Source organism: Hevea brasiliensis, chromosome 6 (genome assembly GCF_030052815.1).
Source record: "Hevea brasiliensis isolate MT/VB/25A 57/8 chromosome 6, ASM3005281v1, whole genome shotgun sequence".
Lineage (NCBI taxonomy): Eukaryota > Viridiplantae > Streptophyta > Magnoliopsida > Malpighiales > Euphorbiaceae > Hevea > Hevea brasiliensis.
Genome location: NC_079498.1, coordinates 9552779 through 9571886, shown reverse-complemented (window position 1 = coordinate 9571886; position 19108 = coordinate 9552779). Strand labels below are relative to the sequence as shown.

General features: G+C 30.5%; 2 protein-coding genes and 1 pseudogene across 9 annotated transcripts; 1 reads left to right on the top strand and 2 right to left on the bottom strand.

Moving 5' to 3' along the window:
* Window positions 1–916: 916 nt before the first annotated feature.
* LOC110650556 (putative receptor-like protein kinase At3g47110) lies at window positions 917–4036 on the top strand (annotated as a pseudogene).
* Window positions 4037–4567: 531 nt separating this feature from the next.
* Window positions 4568–8802, bottom strand: LOC131180760 (protein FAR1-RELATED SEQUENCE 5-like). 3 transcript variants are annotated; one of them, XM_058148371.1, is made up of 4 exons: window positions 8551–8802; window positions 7382–7821; window positions 5639–5880; window positions 4568–4984 (listed from the first exon to the last, which is right to left on the bottom strand). In XM_058148371.1, coding segments are annotated over exons 1-3 (645 nt in total). In that variant the 5' UTR covers window positions 8552–8802; the 3' UTR covers window positions 4568–4984; window positions 5639–5676. The 3 variants fall into 3 exon arrangements, with proteins under 3 accessions (XP_058004354.1, XP_058004356.1, XP_058004355.1); XM_058148373.1 differs by lacking the exon at window positions 5639–5880 and having other exon boundaries at window positions 4766–4984; window positions 8551–8692; XM_058148372.1 differs by lacking the exon at window positions 4568–4984 and having other exon boundaries at window positions 5482–5880; window positions 8551–8692.
* Window positions 8803–12988: 4186 nt separating this feature from the next.
* LOC110650555 (protein FAR1-RELATED SEQUENCE 5) lies at window positions 12989–17651 on the bottom strand. Of its 6 annotated transcripts, none has more exons than XM_021805570.2 (3): window positions 17542–17651; window positions 16414–16859; window positions 12989–13428 (listed from the first exon to the last, which is right to left on the bottom strand). In XM_021805570.2, the coding sequence occupies exons 1-3, from the start codon at window positions 17543–17545 to the stop codon at window positions 13198–13200; spliced, it is 681 nt and encodes a 226-aa protein (XP_021661262.1). In that variant the 5' UTR covers window positions 17546–17651; the 3' UTR covers window positions 12989–13197. The 6 variants fall into 6 exon arrangements, with proteins under 6 accessions (XP_021661262.1, XP_021661260.1, XP_058004352.1 ...); XM_021805568.2 differs by having other exon boundaries at window positions 17523–17599; XM_058148369.1 differs by having other exon boundaries at window positions 17474–17593.
* Window positions 17652–19108: the final 1457 nt, after the last annotated feature.

Below are 19108 nucleotides of genomic sequence, written 5' to 3'. Positions count from 1 at the left end.
AGATATTATGGAGATCCATAAATATCAAACCACAATCACCGCCTTAAACAAAGCAACGGTTATTTCCTTTAAAAGCCTATAAATATCAAGTACGCTTGCTGTCTCCATTACTCTCTGAAAGGATCAAGAACACTAACTAGCTTGAGCGTCGGAGTGACCCACCAGAAAGTCATCCACTTTTTCTCATTGCAGATCCACGTTGTGATCTGCGTCAGATCAAAAAGACTACTGTCACCATCAATTTACAAAATTTCAAACCCCACAAATTATTCATAAAATCAAATGACTTATCAACTTAAAGCAAATAGTGAACTCGTCAAACTTCTTTTCTTTATAAATGGATCACGATAATCAGTAATCTGTACTAAGTAATCCTCTCAGCTGCCTCTCTCTTCTAGCCAAATGAAGATTTATGAGTTTTTTCTTGTTTATTTACAAACTTGTTATTTTTCTCTCTTTAAACCTCCAATTCATGCATGCTCATTCTTTAAGAAATGAGATTGATCAACTTGCTTTGTAAAAATTCAAAGCAGGGATGTCTAGTGATCCATATCAAATCTTCAACTCATGGAATCATTCTCTCCCTTTTAGCCAGTGGTATGGAATCACTTGCAGTCGCTGCCACCAGAGAGTCACTTCAATAGTGTTAAAAAGCCAAAATTTGATTGGATCCATATCACCATATATTGGCAATTTGAGTTTTTTGAGAATCCTTCACCTTCAAAACAACAGTTTCAATGGTCAAATCCCACATGAAGTTGTTAATTTGTTTCGATTGCAGGAATTCTATCTCAACAACAACACAATAGAAGGTGAAATTCCAATCAACCTGACTCGCTGTTCCCATCTCAGGATAATCCGACTGCAATGGAATAATCTAACTGGAAAAATCCCTGCATAGCTTGGTTCCTTGGAAATGCTTGAACAGCTTCAAATTAGTGCAAACAACCTGAACGGAAAAATTCCACCTTCCCTTGGCAATCTTTCATTGCTTATTATCCTTGCTGCAGGAAGGATGGAGTTGGAGGGAAATATTCCAGATGAATTGGGCCAGTTTACAAGCCTAACATTTTTTAGTTTTGCAGACAATAAACTATCTGGTATTGTCCCTTTATCCCTTTTTAATATTTCATCTCTTAAAACGATCTCAACTGTGCAAAACAAGTTTCGTGGTAGCCTACCAAACAACATCGGAATTACTCTCCCACATCTCCAGCGGGTTACTATTGGAAGTAATATGTTTTCTGGGTCAATTCCAAATTCAATTTGCAATGCTTCTCAAATAGAGATACTCAGTCTTGGAGAAAACAACTTTGTGGGACAAGTCCCGAATTGTTTGGGAAATTTAAGAAGTCTTTGGTGGCTAAATCATGAAGAGAATAATCTAGGATACAATTCCACAAGTGATTTGGCTTTTTTAACATTTTTGAAAAACTGTAGCAATTTAAAAATTCTATCTTTATATTCAAACAATTTTGGAGGTATTTTGTCCAGCTCTGTAGCCAATCTATCAATTCAACTTACTCTGCTATCTTTTACAAGAAATCAAATCACGGGAATTATTTCCTCAGGCATTAGAGAAACTCATCAACTTAATTTCATTGTCCATAGATCAAAATCTTTTCATCGGAGTCATTCCTTTTTCTGTGGGAAAATTAAGAAAACTTCAAGAACTGCATTTGGGAGAAAATAGATTCTCAGGTCAAATTCCATCCTCTGTAGGCAATCTCACTCAATTATCTCTAATTTCCATCCCACGAAACAATCTAGAAGGAGATATTCCTATAAGCATAGGAAATTGTCATAGTTTGCAGTATTTGGATATTTCAAGAAATCACCTCAATGGATCTATACCCAAGGAGGTTTTCCATCTTCCTTCCCTATCTCGATACTTAAACATAACACAGGATTCATTAACCGGCGACTTGCCAGTAGATGTGGGAAAGCTAACAAATATAAATACCCGGGATGTCTCAGTAAACATGCTTTTTAGAGAAATTCCTGGAAACATTGGGGCTTGTTCAAGTTTGGAATATCTTTATATGCAAGGAAATTCTTTCCAAGGAATCATTCCCTCATCTTTGGCTTTCTTGAACGGTCTCCAAGTATTAAATCTTTCACAGAACAAGCTCATTGGAGAAATTCCAAAAGATTTGCAAAGTCTACAGTATCTGTTGCATTTAAATATTTTTTAATGATCTTGTGGGTGAGATTCCAACCGAAGGAGTTTTCAGAAATGTAACAGCCATTTCATTTATGGGTAATGACAAGCTTTGTGGAGGTGTGCCAAAACTCCATCAACAAAAATGCCCTACCAGAGTATTGAAGAAAGGAAAGTCCATTGCTATTAAGTTAGCAATCGTAATTCCTTGCGTGATTCTCTGTGTCTTATTGATGTTCTCCTCTGTGCTTGTGTATCGAAGGAGAATATCAAAAAGGAGCTCGTCTGCTGCACCTAGAGAAATGGATTGCCTTGTAAAGGTATCTTACAGGGATCTTTATGATGCAACAAGTGGATTCTCTGTCGACAACTTAATTGGATCTGGTAGCTTTGGTTCAGTGTATAAAGGATTTCTCAATCAAATGGAAAGACTGATAGCTATTAAGGTCCTCAAACTTGGAACAAAGGGTGCTTCAAAAAGCTTCATGGCTGAGTGCAAGGTGTTAAGGACAACGAGGCATCGAAATCTTGTTAAGCTGCTTACATATTGCCCTAGCATTGATTACAAAGATAATGAATTCAAAGCTCTAGTTTATGAATTCATGGGTAATGGAAGCCTGGAGAATTGGTTGCATCATGATAACCGCAGCGATAATCGGTCAAGAAATTTGGATTTTCTTCAAAGACAGATATTGCAATTGATGTGGCAACTGCATTGCATTACATTCATGACCTTTGTGAAATTCCAGTCATTCATTGTGACTTAAGGCCCAGCAATGTTCTTCTCGATGATGACATGGTTGCACATTTAAGCGATTTCGGCTTGGCTAGACTCTTCTTGAGGACCAATGATGCATCTCAAACTCAAACCAACTCAATTAGAATAAGGAGGACAGTTGGCTATGCGCCTCCAGGTAACATCTAATCTAGTTCACGCATTAATGTCAACTGTAATCAAATTTGCTACGAGTCAAATCAGTTAAATCCATACGTGCTCTTCAATTATTTAGTTATTCTATTTTACTTTGTTTGCTTACCAATTGATAGTCCTTTAAGTGACCGAACATTGATGTCCATTGTCCAGCTTCAATGCTTCATATATTAACTGAATATATTCTATAAATTGCAGAATATGGAATGGGTAGCACTGCATCAGAAGAGGGAGACGTGTATAGTTATGGGATCCTTGTATTGGAGATGTTCTCAGGAAAAAAGCCAACAGATAAAATATTTGAAGATCGTTTAACTCTTTACAACTTTGTGAAGGATGCACTGCCAAAAAGGCATGCACAAATCACAGATCCAACCCTTCTCTCAAGAGGAATGGAAGAAACACAAACAACAAATATTGAAATAGATGAGCAGACAGAAATACAAGCAGAAGCAGAGTCCAGCAATAATAGGAACCTGAGCCTAACAAGTATTAGTAAAGAGAAAGACTGCTTGATTTCGGTATTCAAAATTGGAGTAGCCTGTTCAGCAGAATCACCCAAAGATAGAATGAGTATGAGGGATGTTGCCAAAGAATTGCATTTGATTAGAAGTACTTTTCTTGGAGTTCGGATCTATGGATAATGAAGACAGGCAAGTAAAAAATGCAATGCGCTAAAGTGTTTGTCATTTCAAATCACCATTAAAATTAATTGTGTGCTTTTACTGATAACCCTTTCTTAAAAAGAATATAATCTTCCTTTGTCTAGCTAGTGTAGCCAGAGGTGGCAGAAAGCCAGGTGGGTTCAGATTATTTCTTGCGTGATCTTTTTTTGGCTAATTTATGTCAAGTTATTTTATCATATTCTTGAAACGATTTTATGTCAACGTATGAATTATGAGTTGTTTTAAATAAAAATGTTAATATTTTTTTAGAAAAATTAATTAATTTTAAGCAACTTTATTTATTTATTTTTAAAATCAAATTCTGGGGGGATTGTCCTTGGTCAATTGGCTAATTTTACTTTTTTTTTTTCTTTGGTTTCGGGAGAAATTAAAACATTTATTGAAGAAGTCGACTGGATGGCTAGCTACTGTGTTTCCTTTATTAAGTCCTTGCAGAGTAAATAAAATTCTATTTGTATTATCTTGAAGATCTCCTCCTAGTTTAAGATATTAAAGTTTCATCACTGTCGTATTCTACTATGTTTGTGCGTGCATGCATGGACAAATAATAAAATTTGGCACCTACGTATTGTCGTTCTATTATATATGCCTTTATTAATAAATTGATGAGCCTTAATTATCAATAAGTATCAGTAACTTCTTATTGATAATCAAGCAATTATTTATTTCACATACCTAAGCTTCATAATCAATCAAAATAGATATCCTTTAAATATCCAAGGTCTCCCAATTCACATACCACACTTGTTCCTATAAACATAGATATAACAATCCACTGAATGAAGAAAATTTCAATTCAAGCAATTAACTTAAACTCAACATTTAAACATTGGACCAAATCATCCATCATTAACCCTAAGATAATCAGAAATGTTACTGTTGCCTTTGGAGTATGCATGAAAACCAATTTGAAGCCGCATTGCGTGAGTATATACCTAGCAGAAGAATATTATCCACTGCAACTTCTCAATATGCTTAGTTCATGCACATAATCATACAGCTTCCTCTTTGCATCCATCTAGGAGATCCAAACTTCCACGTCCCAGGAAGGAGGAGCAACCACACAGCCATGAAATTGGTGACTACTGATTTACTCTTATTGCTGTAACTGTGATATCCTGAAAGCAACTTTCACTGCTTTTTTGTCGGTCAGTCCCCATTAAGGAATGTTCCATTAGATTTTGTTGGTCAGGTTCTATACTTGTTCTGCAACAAGAAGATGGAAAGATAAAAAGATAATTGGGTAAAGAAAGCAATGGAAATCTGAAATTGTATGCTTCCTAAGCAAAATGCTGGTGAAAACTTGATGCTTTCATTTGACCGGAGATTCATGTTTTAAACAACCTCTCAACTTACAAACTCAAGCTTCTAGGTGAAAACTTAAAAACAAGTTTCCTGATTCATACTCTTAATATTTCTGAAAATTTCTACGCTGGCATCTGCCATTATAAAAGAAATTACAACATAAATTAGGAGACAAGGTCACAACTAATGGTGAAGAAGTCATACGATGACATTTTAAAAATATACAACAACTAAGTTAATATCATCAGGTCTGTTAATAGCCAATTGTCATCATTAATCCCTTCAACATCAGAAACCATCAAAAGGAAAATAGAGAGCTATTCAATAACCATGGAACATTCAAAAAAATCCTACTACCACTACAAGAGAATTAAAATGAACATAAAGGCATGACTAACTAGTATGAAGAAATGTTGTTATGCTCTGCATGATTATGCTCTGCACGTGGAAGTTCTTTTACTTCAAATAAAGAGCTATTCAACAACCATGGAACATCCTACTACTACTACTCCTAGTCTACTAAAGAATTAAAATAAACAAAGAGGCAAGACTAACTAGTATGAAGAAATGTGGGTAAGCTCTGCTTGTGGGAGTTATTTGGGTTGTAAAAGCTCCTGCCTTTCTGCCTCAAGCTTTTTAAGATTGTCAAAAATTAATTGAACTTTTGTTGACAAGTGAACATTGTGGTCTTCAACATCTTTCATAAATGTAAGCAACTGTTCTCGATATGCGGTACTTAACCGTTTCTTAATGCGCAGTTCTGTAGTTAATTCCTGAATCTTCTTATCCTTCTCATCCTACAAAAAAATATATATATATATATTATCACTAATTAATCAACAAGCTTGAACAAGAGTGTAGAACAAATAAGTTATAGGTTCCTTCATCACAAACTACAGTTTCCATTCTTCATACAGTCCATCAGCACCTTCATGTGCTACCCATTTATAGATCATTGTCTTGCAAAACCAGAAACTACCAGCTAAAAGCAACTTGCTAGATATGAAGATCCTTAATATAATCCTAACTGTTAAATTAGAACAAATAACTTTTGTTGCTATTCCTCCCTCCTAGAGCATCTATCATCCTCATCCTATATTCCCTTCTCATGGAAACCAAGTGAATGACACATAAAAGGCAATCTTTGGACAAATTCTAAACCCAAAAATATTTAAATTTAAGTGGCAATAGCATTGTCAAACTTCTCCCTTTCTAGTATATTTGTATCATTCCTGCCTGAATAGGAGAACCATTCTCACAAATGAGATAAGCATATACTAATTAACAGGTATGCATCCATTGGAAGCATTCTTTCTTTACAAAAAGGAATTGGAAAATAGAAAGAGTTTAAAGAGTTTATCTTCACAGGGCAGAGAATTCAGAATCATATTTTTGACCCCTTCTCATATAATGGACTGTATCACAAACATCATACACAACTAAGAAGAAAAGAGAAAGAGAGATTACACATAAGATACATAAGAGAAATGAAAAAAGAACCAAAAGCAGGAAGGCCAAAAGATTTTTTTTTTTTATAATAATATCACACCCACTATAAGTAAAAAAAATTTCAACTAATATAAATAAAGAAGGCAGTACAACAACAAGATCACAGGAATCAAACAAAAAAAAAAAAAAAAGTAAACAATTCAACACCTTCTCAAGACCAGTAAAATTACATCATTATACTCTTTCAAGAGACTTGCTCTCTACCACCTTCTATGATCAAGAAATACAGTTAGGCCAAATTTATGTATTATGTCATAATTTTTAAGGAAGCAGCTCTGTAAGTCCTAATTCCTTTGGGTAGTAGCAATGAACAGCCCTTGATGTTGAACTATAAATCGGGTCACTGCTATTGTTCTAATAAAATGAAGAGTATCTAATATGAGAAAATTTTCAGAAGAAGACTAACTCCAAAACTGAAGGGCCTAAGTTTCAGGTGGGAAACTTTACAATCTGCCAGAATGGCACTATTCCAACTTCAAGTGAACAAAAAGCAAATAAACCACAAATCCAAGCAAAAATAGATTACCAAGACATAACATCACTAGTAACTACACAACAGAAAGAACATGATTTCATGTAAACCAATAGGGAAAAAATTTGAAAAAAAAAATTGAACAAAGAAAAGCAATTGAGTACTAAGACATCATTGGAGAGGAACAAAAGCTCATCGAACAAAGGCACATACAACAGCTTCCTCTTGTCTATGATTTTTTTTTTTTAATAGAATTCATAAGAGTAGGATTCCAATCTCCAAAAGTGATGTAGTGTTAATAAATATGAAAAACTTACAAGCTTTTGACGACTTTTTGGCAATTGATCTACCAATGGGTGATTATGGGCCCCCAAAAATTTTCTAACAATCCATCTCCCAGGCTTCTCTCTTTTCAACAAAATCATAGCCTTGCAACCTTCTTGTTGCTTAGCCTTGCAACCTTCTTGTTGCTTATCTTGCATATGGCTTTTACCTCTTCTCCTACCATCTGAACCTCCTCTACAACCTATTCCCCGAGAGATGAGTGATCCATCACGTTCTGACTTTCGGGAAGACAAAACACGCGTTGAAAACCCCACTTGTCTGGCATAATCATCATAAAATGCTTTAGCTGTTTCTTCTGACTCAAATAGCATACCCTCATATGGTTCTTGATTCATGTCAATTTCATGTAGACTCGGCTCCCCTCCCCTAGAAATTTCTAGTCTTCCATCAGCATCATCCATCCTTGTATCCACTGTTGCACAAAATTTAATGATTACACTTTTGCACTGTTTGGCTTTTTTAGCCCCAAAGATAAGAGTTGAAGCTACAAATACTGGATATACATCAAAATTTGTTATATTTACAATTGAACAATGCCAAAGTACATTGTAAAGGACAAAATAATACAAACAAACAATTAGATATCTCCAGAATAATAACCCAGTATTAGTGGGAATATACCCAGGAACCTCCTAGTTGCAGGTTTTCATCGTTGAATCTTTTGCCACTATAGCATGGCCTCAATAATGCAGTTCATTTGGCTTTTCACTTATTCACTTCACCAAGCGAATTATGGCGCTATTCAAATACAAAATATTCAACCACATAACTTTACTAAATAGAAAATTCACTTACGTTTTCAGGCGAACTTTGGAAACCTAAAAAGAGTTCAATTTTTTATTCCTTTTAATAGAAACCCTTTATTTCAGATTATAACAAGAACCACCAAAACAAAGCAACATGGTTTTGTTCACTAGAAATCTCTGCCCTTTCCTTCCCAGCAGTTCTTGAAATTACTACAGGAATAGGACTATAAACTAAGCTTTGCTCATTTAACCCAATTCCCAAAATTTAAAAGATCATTTAGGCCTTGGTACAGAGGATTCAAACTCATGAAACTCTAGTTAAAGCATCCAGCAAAGAAGAGAAAAGAAAAGAAATTACAGTCTTAAGTAAATAATACAGAGAGAAAAACACTTACTCAGGTTAAAGAAGCAAGCTTCCTCTGTTATTTTCTGTGGTGAGAATTGAGGAAATGGGATTTTTCAGGAAGACTTGAAAAGGGAAGTTGTTGGGAAAGTTGGGATTCTTGCTTGGAAAGAACACAGATTAAAACAGCAAGTGAAACGAGACTGGACCTCACCCATTCAAAGGCAAGACCCCACCCATCCGTTGACCACTCTTCAAGATTAGATTTTTGGGCGGCAAATAGCATAAGTTTACCATGCGAACCTCGCCAGCAAATCTTTAGTATGCTTGGCAAAACAGTAAAGGACCATTTCTATATTCTGCCACGCACTCGAATCTTCACATTAAACCAGTATTATTAAACCAGGCTTTGGAGGTTAGCCGGGCGAAGAGACTGGACGGACAGTGAATGGTTCAATCAGTTGATCAATAATTTAGTCAGTGAATTATTAAAAATTAATTAAATATAATACATATTAATATAAATAAATAAATTTAATTAATTAAATTTTAATAATTTAAAATAAAATTTTCAATATTTATTAAATTATATTTATATAAATTTTAATAATATTTTTAAATTTAATATAAAAATATTTAATTTTAAATATTATAATTACTTTTTAATATATACAAGTGATAAAAAAAATTTTTAAATGCGTAATTCCATTTTTAATATTTATAGAATATTATTAAAAAATAAATAAACATATTATTTATAAAATTTATTATCTTAGAATAAAAGATATATATATATATATATATATATATATATATATATATATATATATATATATGATCCAATTGATTAGTTAAACTGGTTAGACCACGTCCGATTATATACCAGATCATTTTCTCATCTAATTTAACTATAAATTCAAACCCATTTTCACTAATCTGATGAACCAATTTGATCCAAATTTAATAAAACTGCCTTAGACCAAGTACCATTGGAAAGACTTTTTATAACAATGGAATAGGGACAAAAAAAGCTGTTTGCCGTTGATAAAAATACTTTTTTTTTAAATATATTCAATATTAAAAATTGATTTAAATTTATATTTATTGAATTTTAATTATAAAAATATTAAAATAATAAATAATTTTTTTTATTTTTTTAATAATAAAAATAATATTTTTTTCCTAAAAAATAATTTCGAAATATACCATCAATTGATTCGATTTTAAATCTAAGTGAAATAATCAAAAATTAAATTATTTAATAATAATAATAACTGAATTGAATAAAAAGAGATTAAAGTGAATTGAATTTAAAAAAAAAAAATCAATTCAATTTAGTTTTTCAACTCACACTTATTCTATTGCATATTTTTTTTATATATTTTTTTTTATTCTTTAAGTTTACTGTATAAAAATTCAGAAAATAGAAAAGTCAAAATTAGAAAAATGATGGGTTCAATTCTATAAATTAATCAAAACTCAAACTAACTCAAAAACCAAACCGAAAATCTTTTTATCTTGGTAATTATGTTTCTTTCTTTGATTTGATTGTATTGAATTTCCTGTTCGAATGGAAAGGACGATGAGGAGTATGTGATGGTTTTGTTTCTCTCCTGTATATATATATATATATATATATATATATATATATATATATATATATATATATATATTTTATGAAGGTTCCCCTGTGTTTGGCAATAAAATTTAAATCTATATAATTAATTAAAATTAATATTTTAATTAAAATAATTAAATAAATATTTATAACAATATGATAATAGTATTATCATATATAAAAAAAATAAATTAAATTATAAATATGTATAATGAGAATAATAACATGGAAAATACACTTAAAAAAATTAGTATATAATAAACGTGTGAGAAGTGAAAAATTTATAGGGTGTATTATATTATAACTCTTAATTAAATTATTATATAATTCTTAAAATTTTACAAAAAGAATACGTGAGTTCTAATATTTTTAAATCTTTTTAAAAAATAATTTTTAAAGAAAATATTTTTAAAAAATGTTTTTTATGTTAGAATTGTTGATTTTATTTAGAGGGTGTTTGATTTTCCTGTTGGGTGTTTGATTTTATTTTTTATTTTGACTATATAACTCCTTTTTATTTAACTCGAAAATTAATATTATTAATACTTTTATATTTTTTATTTATAATTTTAATATTTTAATTAATGCATTTTAATTTTATTAAAATATTTTGTATTAATAACATAAAATATAAAATATTTATTTATATCTAAAAACTTAAAATTAATTATAAGTTTTTTTTTATCGACAATAATAATTATTTTATTTTTTTATTTATATTTTTAAATTTATTTAATTATTTAAAAAATAATAATTATTTTCTCATTTCAATTATAAAATGAATGATATAATATAATAGATTAATAATTATATATTTATTTTAATAATATAATAAATGATATAATATATTAATTTAATAATTGTATATTTAATTTAATAATAAAATAATATAATATAATATAATAAATTTATAATTTTATATTTATTTCAATAATAAAATAGATTATATAATATATACCATTATTAGTCATTTCACATATCAACAGTAATAGTTAAATATAGTTTTACCAAACACTTAATATAAATATCAACTAACAATTATCACTTAATTTTCATTTGACATTGAAAGAAAAAAAAAATATATGAATTGATGATTTGTTATTTTTGTTTTTGTCATTGTTGGCCAATTTCAAGATTTCTTTGACCCATATATATATATATTTGAGGTTATGTTTTTGCCAATTTCAAGATCTAATGGACCTTTTTTTTATTAGCAAACTTGTTATGTATTTTCGAATTCACAATCCTTTGCTATTCTTCTTTGTTGTCCTTGTTGACATGTGAACCCAACCCAAATCCTAGGAACAAAGTGGTTCCTCAGTTCTGGTTTAATGCTTATTTGACATTAATATTAGATGATTAAAACTATTTTTTCAAAAAGAATTATTTTAAATGTTATTGAAAAAAATTATTTAATTAATATTTTATAATTAAAATTCATTAAATTTAATTTTAAATTATTTTGTAATATTTTCGAATTAGTAATAGAAAAAATTCTTTTTCTTAAACATTACAGTGTATGCCACCTGTGGATGTTGAATGCACATCATTATACTTGTTGGAACAAATTGTTGTATAGCTGCTTCTAGGCAAAAGGCCTCAGGGTAATTGGAACTCTTGGCTATTTTTATTTTTGGTTCATTTGTCTTTTCTTGGACTGAAATTTGTTCCTGAACCTGTGGCTTATGGATACAGTGCTTAGCCGTCAAACAAAGTTCGTTACACCACTGCTTTAAAGATATTAGATTCCGATTTATTTTATAGAGAAAATAATTTGTATATAAAAAATATTTTTTATTATTTAATTATAATATTAATTAATAATATGTATTTAAATCATACACATACAAATATTTATATTTTAATAAAATTATCAAAGTCTAAAAAATGACTTTAAAAAAAAAAAGAAAAATTCATTTTTATTAAAAATGATTTTTTTTTATCAAAAAAATATTTTTCATTACACATTTTCATGAATGTCCCATATATTAGAAAATGAAAAAATATATATATATTTTTCAAAAAAATATTTTTCATAAAACAAATACATCCTAAATAGCTAAAAGTGATAAAATTTTCTTATTCAAAGAGGACAAAGAAAGAAATAAGGAGAGAGCAGGACATAGTAGAGAGAGGATTAAATTAGGGGAAGAGAGATACAAACAAAGGATGGGAAAAAATTCTCTCATCTAACTCGTCTATAAACTTATTAATTAACAGAAAATCTTACAGATTATGAACAGAGGATCTACCAGTTGACTTAATCAAATGTGAGAGACTAAACTTAATAATTCTCAAAATATGAGGATTAAATTAGGAATAAAATCACAAAATTAGGGATTTAATGAATACAAATTAGTAACATTTGAAAAGGAAAATGGCAAAAAAATAGATTTAACAAAAAAATAAATTTGTAGAAGGGGAGAGCTATAACACTATCCTTGCAATTTTTCAAATCATGCACATACAGGAAGATTGGGAAAGGAATGGCTTCACTTGAGAGAGTTTTCCTCAACTATCCACAGCTAAGGTTTACACACATGCCAAAGCTTCTGCAAGAAGGCTATCAACACCAATTCACCCTTGTTTTCAATTAGTACTAGATGAAAGTATGATTTGATGATATGAAGTTGTACATTTATTAGATGTTGGATACAACCGATCTATTGCATTGAATTGGACTATAATATTAAAAAAAGGGTGACTTAGTGTACGAAACATCTCATTTGCCAAGGTTAAGCACATATCCTGTCAAATCTTTGTTATTAATTGCTATCCTCATAAAGACTAACCTTAAGCCAAAATATTACCATCCACAGGCATTTATGTCAAACATATCATGGCAGCTCCATCAACTTTTGCACTTAATACATGATACAACAAAGCCAACTTGATTCTCAATTTATTCCAATTGGTTGTACTGACATTAATTACAAATCAGGAAAGAGGAAACTATCCTGTATTCACATTTATAATTAGTATGGCTAAATTTCTTACTTCTAAGCATGTCTAGTAGTAATGAAGTGGCAAGGGAAAAGGAAGAAAAAATATTGCACAACTAAATGACTTGGAGAATGATGTTTACCTACTTGGTCCAAATTGTAGAGACTCTCTAGGCTGCAGAAGCTCGTGCTCTATAGACTCGAATTCTTTAAGATTTCTTACTACATTTTGAACTTTCTTGGATAGCCGCTCACTATGTTCTTCAACAATTTTCATAAATGCAGTTAGCTGTTCTTGATACGTGGCACATAGGCGCTTCTTATTCCGCAGCTCCATGGTTAATTCCTGAATTTTCTTGTCCTTTTCACTCTACAAAGGGAATAACACAACCTTTAGATTACATTTTATATCTGCAAACTTATCATCATTGGTTTGACTAAAGCAAACATGCAATGGTATCAATTTGCATAGTCAACAAGCAAGATTCCCTGGTTTTTACCAATCACAAGACAAATAGATACAGAATACGTATGCCTGTAAATATTAAGAAAAGTCAAACAGATGAAAACATAATTAAAAAAATGTGAACAAAGCAAATATGGAATGTCTGCCAGTTTAAATTTCCATTTGAACATTAACTCTCCCACAAAACAGTAAAAAATATCCCTCATATGACTAGAATGAGAATTCTAAAAGCCCTTAGGGAAGTTCTTAATTCCACAATATGATAACTCCCAATGCTCATTCAAAATTGTAATGAATGTTCTCTGCTAAACATATTTAGATCCTACGCTTAGCAAAATGGAGAAAAAGGATCTATATAAACAAAGAAACTGAGGCTGTTTGAGACTAAGAGTTGAGTTGTATGGTTAAGCTAAAGACTTTCAACCAAATTTTGTTTATTAGTCCTCCTGATCTGCATGGGATTTCGAATAGTCTGAAGCTAATACTTGAATATTTGAAATTTTGAATTTCTCCAATTCAAAAATATTCGTAAAATCTACAACAATTACAGCAATACCACAACGATGGAGGTGAATTAATAAGAGAAAGAAAAGAATATAGCAATTTAATCCATTAAACATATTAGCCTTGAAAATAAAGGAGACTGCATATCAAATCCACATAATAAAAAAAAAAGAGAGAGAGAGAGAATCTAAGTTCTTGGTCCTTTCTTGAAAATGGAAGATTATTACTACTTTAATTTTTGGCTTTTGACTACAATGGTACAGACAAGCCTCAAAAACAGCCCTCGTCACAAAATTACTTAAGGGTAAAAATGTCTCCATACTCACTTTCAGGACCCCACATAATAAGGCAACAACATTCTTCATTATGTTTCTTCCAATGGTTAGCATTTTCAACCACTAGAAATTTCTCGTTAGCATTAATTCTAGATTGATGAAGATCTTACTAAGAAGAATCTTCTTGTAATGAGCTTTTAGGTCACTAATTTGAATTGAACCTCCAAGGAACCATCATATAAGTTTCACAATAATGGACCTGATTTTTCTAATATCATTTCACAGCTTTGGAAACTCAATAACTTGATTGACAACACATGTGAACCATGTAATTCAACCTAACCACAAACTGTATTATAAGCTACTAGGCACAAAAGACAATAAATGCACAATGAAATGGGAACAACAGAATATGGGAAAAAGACCTAGTATGTTAGCTTTCGAACTACTGATTGCAAATGCCAACGTTTAACAAGTTCTCCATACGGCCTTGCCATTGTTTCATCATCAAGCCCCTCATATCTCCTCTAATAGAAAGTCATCTACAAACAAATCTATGGATAAAGATTGCCAGCTCACCTTCACATAGAATTTGTATGGTTGCACCAAGATTTTAATAGTTATTGGCCAACCAGGATGTCTTAAAAGATGAATCATCTTTAATACCATCTCTGTCATCCAATTCCTGAGATCTTTCATACTAACTCTATAATGTTGCTATAATCAGAAGAATATTTCCTGTGGCTCTAATTTTACTTCTCGATGAAATCTTCACACCTATTCAGATAATTCGTATGATCTGAAAAGGGGTGAGATCATTAATGTATACCCAACACATTGCAAGCAAAATTTCAATTTGTTCAGCCATTAGGGATTTTGAATAAAAGAACAAGCTTTCTTCTTCAGTAAAAATAGCCATTTCAATTGTTTTTCAATATAATGCATCCATTATCATTTTTTCTTGAACTGATGAACGAATAACTTCCATTGTCAACATCTCCTATAAAGAATCCTAATTTTTTTGCTCTAATTCTTTTGTATAATACAATTGTTGTATCATTCTATTGAAATTTGCACAGCTTTTCAGCTGCCTAGTATTTTGAATGCAGTGGTCTAAGAATGAAGGAATTAAATTACAATTCCAGGCTTTTGTAAGTGAGAAAAGGAAAAAAAAGAAAATAGAATCCTTGGTAAACTAGAAAAGAAAATCTCTCTTTCTGGCTCTTAGGTCAATGAAAACACAGCTGCATGAGTCCTAGAAAGCAAACTAAAAAAAAAAAATCAAAGATAATAAGTACGGAAAATGACTAAAACCCTGAGCTTTAGCATACACTTGCATCCAAACCGTTTTAGATACTTTTCTCCCTAAAGATTGTTAACAACTCTAAACTTTAGTCCTTGATGTATAAAACTGAATTTTTTCCGTTGATTTTAAATTTGACCATACTTCGTTCTATGAAATTTTGAAATTTGATTGGACTTTAATCCTTGTTTCTTCTATCAAAAATACTTTGTTCCTTTAATTTTTACACTTTTCATTGATCTCAATTTATATAATAAGTGACTAATTTTGAAGCAAAAAAATTAAAGTATATGCTTCAAAACTCAAAGGGTTTTAGTAATTAAAACAAAAAGGGTTATTTGGTAGAAGATATTATAGAAAATACATGCAAGAGTTTAGGGCAGTAGGATTGAATGGCTTTCTATTAAAATTATGTAAAACAAGTCAATTTTAGGGGGCTGATTCTGATACTAATGCTGTTTACAAGTAATGAGTTTTTCTTTCCCTCATTGAAAGAGATGTCATCAGTTTTTAGAGTTTGATAGGATGGAAATTAAGCCAGCAGTGAAAGCTCATGTAATGTTTTGGTTAGATCCCTGCCCTATTGACTAATCAAATCACAGAAGACATACAGTTATCAATCATACAAAGAATATATAACATAAACTTTCTTCAAAAAACAACTGTGTACGCCTTAAAAGTTACTTCATATGAAGTTTCTAATTAACCTAAGATTAAAATGTTAATAGATTTACCTATCAAAGTAACATAAATAGAGGATGGCAAGAATGCAGCATATTACAATTAAATAACACAAGGATAACTCACCATTGTTTGACGAGCTTCACGTGGAGCCACTACAAGAGGATGATTATGCTCCTTGACAAATTTTGTTATGATCCACTTTCCAGACTTATCAAACTTAACATGAATCATTGCCTTACAACCTTCTCTTGTACTAGTACGTGGCTTTCGAACATTCCCAAATTTGCCTCGAATGCTAACACAATAACCCTCCTTATTACAACCAAGTCGACGGGCAAGAATTCTTCCATCTCTTTCAGAACGACGACAAGACATCACGCGCATGACGAATCCTACTTGCCGAGCATATTCATCATAAAATATCTTGGCAGCGTCTTCAGATTCAAATTCCATACCTTCTTGTGGTTCTACAATTGAATCACCTCCCTGCACAATAGAATCATTTTCTGGTAGAACCAACTCTTGTCCAGCAGAGCTCTCAGCTATTTCAATTCCTTCATCTAAATCCACTGCCACATAGCATCATTCACCATTATATTCAAAACCCATCTAAAATTATTCTCTATCTTAAAAAATTGAGCTGAAAACCAATTAAAAAAAATAAAATTAAAATACCCAATCTTTTTTGGCTAAAACAGTAAAACCAATTAAAGAACATCTTCATTCAAGTTACTACAATCTCAGAAAACCACCCGTACCACCCCAGCAAATCCACCCATCGTCCACAAATAAATAAATTCATTTCAAATAAATAACTCCTTAAAAAGCAAAGCAAAAGAGCAAAAACTTTTTCACCCTATCACCTGTCATTTTCCTCTGGTTTTTCTTGCAACAAATTCAGACCACATATATAAGAGTAAATATTAATAAAAAGACAAATTTCAATAGTATCCTCACCTCCTAATAAATTTTTCAAACGGTTAGTCGGCACAAACAGCAGTATATACACACTAGAGCCAAACAAACGGCATCACACATTAACAAATTACTAAACTGCATCCAAATCCAAACAAAAACCAGCAGCTAAAACCATAACATGATGCAAATAACACTATCCGAAAGCTTAGAAGGATTAAAATTCATCATCTGTACAAAAGAAGCACAAAGCAACACAAACACGGACCCAAGTAGACTAATCCAATAAACTAAGATCCAAGTTTGATCATATGAACCTAAACCTTCACTTCTCACCCATATCAGATTGAGCATGAAAGGACCAAAACAAGTGTAGGAGTAAAATGCAATAGAGAGATAAAATAATGGGCAAAAGTCGAATTAAAGATTACTTCCTTGATCCAAGGATCAGAATTGACAAGCGGGAGAGAGAGAGAGAGGGGCTCTTAAAAGTAATTTTGCAGAGTGATGGAGATTGGAGAGGCTACTTCTGGGCTCTGGCGAGTGATGAGAACATCAAAATGAATCTACTGTTATAAGACAGTGAATGTCCACTTGTTATGTGACACGTTTCGTTTGCCTGTGACCGAATAAGAAGCGCATGTAGGTTCGCCCACTGTTTAAATTTATTCTCAGTTCACTGCTTAACAAGAATATTTGAAAATATAAATCTTAATAATATCAAACAAATACATTAACACGTTAAAGCTTGTGTTGAAAACTTTAAAAAATAAAATATTTAAATTAATAATAGGGATAAATTTCAATTTATTTTAGTATAAGGCAATTTAATATTTAATTTTTTATTTTAATCGATATTATTATTCGATCTTTATATTTTTTAAATTGAACGATTTAATCTCTCATTTGTAGTTCAGTCAAAATTAAAATCCTTTTATTTAATATTGTCGATCGTTTAAATAAAAATGTCAATATCTCCTTATTTAATTAAAAAATATTTATTATATGGTTTCAAAATTTTGAATGATGTTATAATTTAGTTACTATATTTTAAAATTAAATAATTTAGTCCATGTATTTAATAATTATTGAAATTATTAAAATTTATTTTTTTTCTTATTAATTTTATTCTTATTAAATTTTTTTCTTGAATTCTTTTATAAAATAGAAAAAAATTAATTTATTTAATAACAATTAATTTTTATTGAAGAGAAACATAAGTGAGAGATTAAATCGTTTAATTTTCAAAATATGAAGATCAAATTATAATATTAATCCAACTTAAAGAGTCAAATAATAAATTTTTCTTAATTGAATAAATAATATATTTGTCTTTTCACTTATACTTATGGTAACATTAGAGAGAAGAACTTCTAATTTTGACAAAAGTATAAGTAAGAGAATAAATCGTTCAATTTTCAAAATGTAAAGATTAAATTATAATATCAGTCAAAATTCAAGAATTAAATAGTAAGTTTTCCTTTAATACATTTATCAAATTGATAATAGAAAAAAAAAAATCCAAATTGCACCCTTATCTTTAGTGGGATGGAGATTTCAAATTGGATCTTTTCTATTTGAGAAGAAATGAAATTGACTATAATAATAATAATAATAATAATAATAATAATAATAAATATTTTATTTTTTATATAGATATTATGTGATGAGTAAAATATTTAAGTTCTTTTAGAAAATAAGTAAAATAAAATTTGAAGGTATGACTATCTTTTTGCTTTTTTCTTTTTCAAATGGATATGCATTTGCCATTCCCATTATGAGAAGCTTGAAACTATCAAAATATTCATAAAAATGTGTAAAAGTATTAACATTTGTAAAATGGTAATCATTAAGGCACCTCACATAGTTCTTCCATTGAGAGACTAAAAAGTTGAAAACTATT

Coding starts and splice junctions, on each gene's coding strand:
- LOC110650555 (XM_021805567.2), bottom strand. CDS start 17,014: ATGAAGATGTTCTTTAATTGGTTTTACTGTTTTAGCCAAAAAAGATTG. Junction 16,860..16,965: donor TTTTAGCCAAAAAAGATTGG/GTATTTTAATTT, acceptor GCTATGTGGCAG/TGGATTTAGATGAAGGAATT. Junction 13,429..16,413: donor GTGAAGCTCGTCAAACAATG/GTGAGTTATCCT, acceptor TTCCCTTTGTAG/AGTGAAAAGGACAAGAAAAT.
- LOC131180760 (XM_058148371.1), bottom strand. Junction 5,881..7,381: donor CAAAAAGTCGTCAAAAGCTT/GTAAGTTTTTCA, acceptor ATTTTTTTGTAG/GATGAGAAGGATAAGAAGAT.